The sequence below is a fragment of the Brassica napus genome, chromosome C3 (assembly GCF_020379485.1).
Source record: "Brassica napus cultivar Da-Ae chromosome C3, Da-Ae, whole genome shotgun sequence".
In the NCBI taxonomy this organism is placed as follows: domain Eukaryota; kingdom Viridiplantae; phylum Streptophyta; class Magnoliopsida; order Brassicales; family Brassicaceae; genus Brassica; species Brassica napus.
This window is the reverse complement of record NC_063446.1, coordinates 29,482,640-29,489,539: the sequence shown is the minus strand read 5'-3', so window position 1 is coordinate 29,489,539 and position 6,900 is coordinate 29,482,640. Positions and strand designations below refer to the sequence as shown.

The window sequence follows — 6,900 nt, the reverse complement described above, 5'->3', positions numbered from 1 at the left end:
TAAAGGGCCTTTTTAATAATAATTTTTATTTTTATTAAAATAACTTAGAATAAAATTTAAGAAGAATAATATTTATAACACAGCTTAATTTTACCAAAGCTATTACAGTTGAATAATATTTTATCTAATAATGAACCGATAGCCACATTTTTTAATTTAATTTATTAAATTATAAAATAATTTAATAAAAAAATTAAAACTAATTAATAAAAAAAAGAAATTTAATTTTTAAAATTTAGCCAATACAAAAAAATTATGTATACATTTAGTTGTATTAATGTACCTTTTAATAATTTTAGCTAGATTATGTATAAATATATTAAAATTATAAAGCAAAGTATATATAACTTATGTTTAAACACAGAATTAAAATTTTAAGTTTATGTTTAAACATAAAATTATATTTGTTTTTGCTGTTTTTTTTTAAAAAATAAGCTTATGTGTGTTTTGGTAATGATATTATATTTTTTATTTCCAGAATAAATATTTTACTATTGATAATATTTTTATTTCATTATTTTGTAAACAAAAGCCAAAAACTAAAAATTAGAATCTAAAATCACCAATCATGTTTTTCAAAAAACTAAAATCTACTGCAAAATCAAAAACCAAAAACCAAAATCTAAAATCCAAAATCCAAAAACTAAAAACCAAAAACCAAAAACCAAAAACCAAAAACCAAAATCTAAAAACTAGAAACCAAACAAACAATCATCACCTAGGAGGTTGATTGTTTGCAGTTTTTAAAATGGTTTTTGGTTTTTGATTTTCTAAAATCTACTTTTTTACCAATCAAGATTTTTGAAAAATAGATTCCCTAAAATTTAGGGAAACCAGATTTTGAAATAACTACCTACTTCTTAGCAAAAATTAAAAACCACATTTTTTTGGTTTCCTTAAACAATGTACGTGACCTTTTTTTTTTTAATATTATTTCTATATTTGAGCATTAATATAGTATAAATAAATAAAAATAGATTAGTGATAATATAGTAACTATTCCAAATTACTAAGAATCAACAAAAAATGTTGTCTATCATTTAAATTTAAATTCTAAAACTACAAAATAATCTATATCAGTAAAAAAAAAAATTCTTTTGTAGGATATAAAGGGCCTTTTTAATAATAATTTTAATTTTTATTAAAATAACTTAGAATCAAATTTAAGAAGAATAATATTTATAGCACAGCTTAATTTTACCAAAGCTATTACAGTTGAATAATATTTTATCTAATAATGATAGCCACATTTTTTAATTTAATTTATTAAATTATAAAAAAAATTAATAAAAAAATTAAAACTAATTAATAAAAAAAGAAATTTAATTTTTAAAATTTAGCCAATACAAAAAAATTATGTATAAATTTAGTTGTATTAATGTACCTTTTAATAATTTTAGCTAGATTATGTATAAATATATTAAAATTATAAAGCAAAGTATATATAACTTATGTTTAAACACAGAATTAAAATTTTAAGTTTATGTTTAAACATAAAATTATATTTGTTTTTGCTGTTTTTTTAAAAAAAAAATAAGCTTATGTGTGTTTTGGTAATGATATTATATTTTTTATTTCTAGAATAAATATTTTACTATTGATAATATTTTCATTTCATTATTTTGTAAACAAAAACCAAAAACTAAAAATTAAAATCTAAAATCACCAATCATGTTTTTCAAAAAACTAAAATCTACTGCAAAATCAAAAACTAAAAACCAAAAACTAGAAACCAAACAAACAATCATCACCTAAGTCTGTAGATGCAATTATTTAATTTTCACCCGTCCTCTTAAACAAAACATCTCGACAGTCCATAAGAATTAATATTGCCACAGTTATGTATGTGTGCGATATAATTACACCTAAAGTACTAAGAATTACAGTAAGAATTTATTATTTCTATGGGAGCTACTGAACCATATACTTTTAGTACCATGGAAAGGCTAGAGAGGATTTTCATATGGCAAATAGAAAAGATCAACGGGTTTAACCATAACCAAAACGCTCCTGGAGGCTGGAAATCTAGAAATATATTAAACGGGTGTCTGACAGATCAAGGAGATGACATGTATTTGATTTTTGTTTTTTTAAACTATGACATGTATTTGATAGTACTTGATTTTGTTGTTAATTTGACTAAAAGAGTCTACAAGTTCAAGCAATATATGTTTTGAAAATTCATAGTCTTCGTAACAGCGACTGCTCTCGTAAGCAAACGACTTCTCGACTGATGGTTTCTTGCAAGTATATCCATAAATATCATATATGAATACTATACCACAAAAAAAATTGCAGGAATCTTCTAGTATTGTTGTTAGTGATTAATTTACCTCTTATCATCTTGAAGAATCAAGACATGTGGTCTTGGACTGTTGTGTGTGTTGACCCGGCTTCTCTAATGAACTTTTTTTTTAACGAGCCTTAATTTATAATTTATATGTTTCATACAAAATATCACTTATACATTTTTCACACATATTAAAAAAATAATTGAAATGTATTTATATTTTCATTAATTATATATGTTAAACTAATATTATTTAAGATAAATAAATTTATTTATTAGATCAATTCATTTTATAATTAATATCGAGATGAAAGTAAGTATGAAATGCATTGAAATTTTAAAACAATGTTTTTTTATATATAACAAAAAAAAAATTGCTAGATTGACACTATTCTAGAAACAAAAGGAATAGTACTTGATACACTTCAGCAATGAACACAATTTAATCAAATATATAATAATAAACTCATAAATGTTATCAGAATCCCAAATTACGCATAAAAAGTCATTAATTAATCAACTTACTTTAGTTAGAATTCCAAATTACGCATAAATATTTCATTAGGTAGTTTGTTTTCTGGTTTTATACGTGAAAAACATGCACACGTACGTGAATAGTCATCACATAAGCTACAAAAGGATTCGAACAAGAGAACATGCGTTACACAAAACTAAGGTTTTACTTCCGCAACACGATATCCGATGGTTCACTTTATTTTTTACTCTAACATAAAGTAATTTTATAATAGTTTTGAGTTATATTATAATGATATTCTATTTTTTACTCTAAAATAGAGTACTATTGGATCACAACTCTATTATAAAATTATTTGATTTTAGAATAAAAAATATGGTGAATTATTAGAGATGGTCTAAGGCCTTCAATACAGGAAGTACTCTCAGAAGTCTCATTGTTGGATAAGCCTTGTCTCAACTTCAAAGCAAGGTACGCCGTACGCAGAATAAACACTACAATTTTTTTTAAAAAAATATATATTAAATTAAATCGACTCATAAATGGGGATATGAACAGTACAGATCTGGTTCACCGGAATAAACATCGATCTCTAAGTTACACAGACAGAAAACATCGATCTACAAACAAAATCAACATAGACAGAAAACATCTATATTAAGGAAAAATAGGAAACTAATACAGATTTCTTGGCCATAGATTTATTATATATCCAGTGCCATCGATCCGAATCTGTAAGCTGTGTAAACTGCGGCTATTGGTGATCTTACCCCAGATCGCACGAATATATTAGCTGCCCGCTGGTTGTTTTTCATTTATTTATTTAGACCCGTAGGTTACAGAAGGAAAATGGTTTTAAATTGAAATAAATAACACTATTTGAACCGTCTTTTATGTGTTCAATAGTTCGATCCTCAAGATCAACAAAGCTCACATGGACAACAAGTAGCCTTTTACGAGATTTACCTTTAAAGCCCTCCTATATTTTTCAATGTGGTCGTCATTGTTGGTAGAGTACATCCAAATAAGGTCAATATAAAATTGTACTGAATAATTACATATAAAAACGAAACTGATGTATTATCATTAGTTGCCGTTCCTCTACTGATATTTATGTTTTGTCTCTAACGAAAGATGCCAATGTGATGCATGTAACTTTAGGCAGGCAGTGTTCCCATTGTATCGGACAATTTTGCCCTTTCCAAGTGACTCGTCTTAACACAAAACGTCTATTTAAGACATAGCTCATTGCCACAAGTTGTTGGTATACTCAGTCCCCACAACTGTCTCTCTCACCCTCCGCACTCTAAATGACAGGTTTCACGCCGGAAAACCAATCAGTCCCTTCGCCAGCACCGGCAACAAAACATGGGGATTCCACAAAACATGTACCGGAGTTAGGTCCGCAGGCTAAACCAAAGAGGAACAAGTATGCTTTCGCGTGTGCAATCTTAGCTTCCATGACTTCCATCCTCCTTGGTTATGGTTAGTTTTCTCGTTAGCCTCTTTTTTGGTCAACGCAACAAAATAACAGATCACCTCTAATTATACAATCACAATATTCTTTAAAGTCGGCACACATTTTTAACTATCAGGATGAACACATAATCATTTATGGATGTTGACATCTGATTCATATAATTCCAATACATTACTTTTGTTTAGATGTGTGACTATGTGTACATCTCGTTTGTCAGTTGATAATCATTTTTTGTAATATATAGATATAGGAGTGATGAGTGGAGCAATGATTTATATCAAGAGAGATCTGAAGATTAGTGATCTTCAAATCGGTATTCTCGCCGGAATCCTTAACATTTATTCACTCCTTGGATCTTGCGCCGCTGGTAGAACATCTGACTGGATTGGTCGGCGTTACACAATCGTGTTGGCCGGAGCTATATTCTTCGCCGGAGCACTCCTCATGGGATTCGCCCCTAACTACGCTTTTCTCATGTTCGGGAGGTTTGTCGCCGGTATAGGGGTTGGTTATGCCCTCATGATCGCACCTGTCTATACCGCCGAAGTCTCTCCGGCGTCTTCTCGCGGCTTCCTCACCTCTTTCCCTGAGGTATATATATTTTAATGAAATTAATATTAAAAATTTCTCAAGTTGCTAAATGAAGATTAATTTTCTGGAAGCCTAACGCGTAACAAAATTATAATCAGATTCATTGGAGTGAGTAATTTCCTGTAATTTTTATGAAAACAATTATATATGACCTCTTATTTTTATAGGATCTAATGATCTTATAACTTACTCAATGTTTGCAAAATGATCCTAGACCATGGACGATAAAAAAAATCTTTTTTTTTCTAGAAGTATGTTACTTTAGCAGAAAAATCCTTTTAACAATGATTACCTGTAAACAAAATTCTGAAAAAGCGTTGTTAAATGTATTTTTGATCTTAGTATATATCTTTTACATTTAGTGGTTTTTGTAACAAAAATATAAATAAATATATAACGATTTAGCCAAAATATAGTTATTTTGGTAGGTTTGGTGCATGTTTTAGTTTTTAGTTCTGGTCTAAAATTTACGTTACTTAGCAGAAAATCATTTTAATTTACTAGTAAACAAAAATTCAGAGCATAATGTCAAATGTATTTTTCAGTAGTCGACCAAAAGTAGTTTTTTTGTAAAAAAAAATATTAAAAACAAACATCATTATCAACAAATCGTTGACTTTCGTTCATCATCTTTATAACCTTTAGGCCAAAATATAGATAGTTTGGTAGGTTTGGTCCATGTTTTCAAAAGAGGTTATGACAAATTTAATTAATTTATAAAAAAGACAATAATATCTGACGTGACGGAATGGTTTTGCTGACGTGTACAGGTCTTCATCAACGCGGGAATAATGCTCGGCTACGTATCAAACCTCGCCTTCTCAAAGTTCCCTCTGAAGCTCGGCTGGCGATTCATGCTCGGCATCGGAGCCATACCTTCCGTCGTACTCGCCATCGGCGTCCTCGCCATGCCCGAATCGCCGCGGTGGCTCGTCATGCAAGGCCGCCTCGGCGAAGCCAAACGCGTCCTCGACAAAACCTCCGATTCCCCCGCCGAAGCTTCCCTCCGCCTCGAAGACATCAAAGAAGCCGCCGGGATCCCCGCCGACTGCCACGACGACGTCGTCCAGGTCTCGAGGAGGAACAGCCACGGGGAAGGAGTGTGGAAAGAGCTCCTCCTCCGCCCCACTCCCGCCGTGCGCCGCGTCATGATCGCCGCCATCGGGATCCACTTCTTCCAGCAGGCTTCCGGCATCGACGCGGTAGTTCTCTTCTCGCCGAGGATCTTCAAAACCGCGGGGCTCGAAACGGATCACGAGCAGCTTCTCGCGACCGTAGCGGTAGGAGTCGTTAAAACATCGTTTATATTAGTCGCTACTTTCTTACTCGACCGTGTCGGAAGACGACCGTTGCTTCTAACTAGTGTCGGAGGGATGGTGCTGTCTTTAGCGGTTTTAGGGACCTCTCTGACGGTTATAAACCAGTCGGATAAGAAAGTGATGTGGGCCGTGGTGTTGAGCATCGCGACTGTGATGACTTACGTGGCCACGTTTTCTATCGGAGCTGGGCCTATCACGTGGGTTTACAGCTCGGAGATATTCCCGTTGAGGCTGAGGTCGCAGGGGTCGAGTATGGGAGTGGTGGTGAACAGAGTGACGAGCGGTGTGATATCGATGACGTTTTTGCCGATGTCGAAAGGGATGACTACCGGAGGAGCGTTTTATTTGTTCGGTGGGATTGCGACGGTGGCTTGGGTGTTTTTCTATACGTTCTTGCGGGAGACGCAAGGGAGGATGCTTGAGGACATGGATGAGCTTTTTAGTGGGTTTAGGTGGAGAGACTCCAAGAACAAGAACTCCGGTTCGAATACCGAGGTTGAGATTGGATTAAACAAGCAGTGAGTTTTTCTTTTAATAGGATTTGGATGGGAATTTGGCATACCAAAGTTGTATAAATTTGATCAGATATGTTACTTGAATGAAATAATATGTTTTCTTTATAAACCCACAAAGTTACTCATGTTTTATGATATCAGTTGTTCTTAGATAAAAGAATTGAAAATATTGTTTAATACACAAATTGGATATAATTCAAACAATTATCAAAAACATTATAAACTGAAAT

The 6,900-nt window shown here is 32.1% G+C and overlaps 1 protein-coding gene across 1 annotated transcript; it reads left to right on the top strand.

The window, feature by feature from the left end:
• The first annotated feature begins 3,270 nt into the window (after positions 1-3,270).
• LOC106389235 (polyol transporter 5) lies at positions 3,271-6,779 on the top strand. The gene is made up of 3 exons (XM_048753167.1): positions 3,271-4,250; positions 4,490-4,836; positions 5,607-6,779. The coding sequence occupies exons 1-3, from the start codon at positions 4,076-4,078 to the stop codon at positions 6,675-6,677; spliced, it is 1,593 nt and encodes a 530-aa protein (XP_048609124.1). The 5' UTR covers positions 3,271-4,075; the 3' UTR covers positions 6,678-6,779.
• Positions 6,780-6,900: the final 121 nt, after the last annotated feature.

Coding starts and splice junctions, on each gene's coding strand:
- LOC106389235 (XM_048753167.1), top strand. CDS start 4,076: ATGACAGGTTTCACGCCGGAAAACCAATCAGTCCCTTCGCCAGCACCG. Junction 4,251..4,489: donor TTCCATCCTCCTTGGTTATG/GTTAGTTTTCTC, acceptor TGTAATATATAG/ATATAGGAGTGATGAGTGGA. Junction 4,837..5,606: donor TCCTCACCTCTTTCCCTGAG/GTATATATATTT, acceptor TGACGTGTACAG/GTCTTCATCAACGCGGGAAT.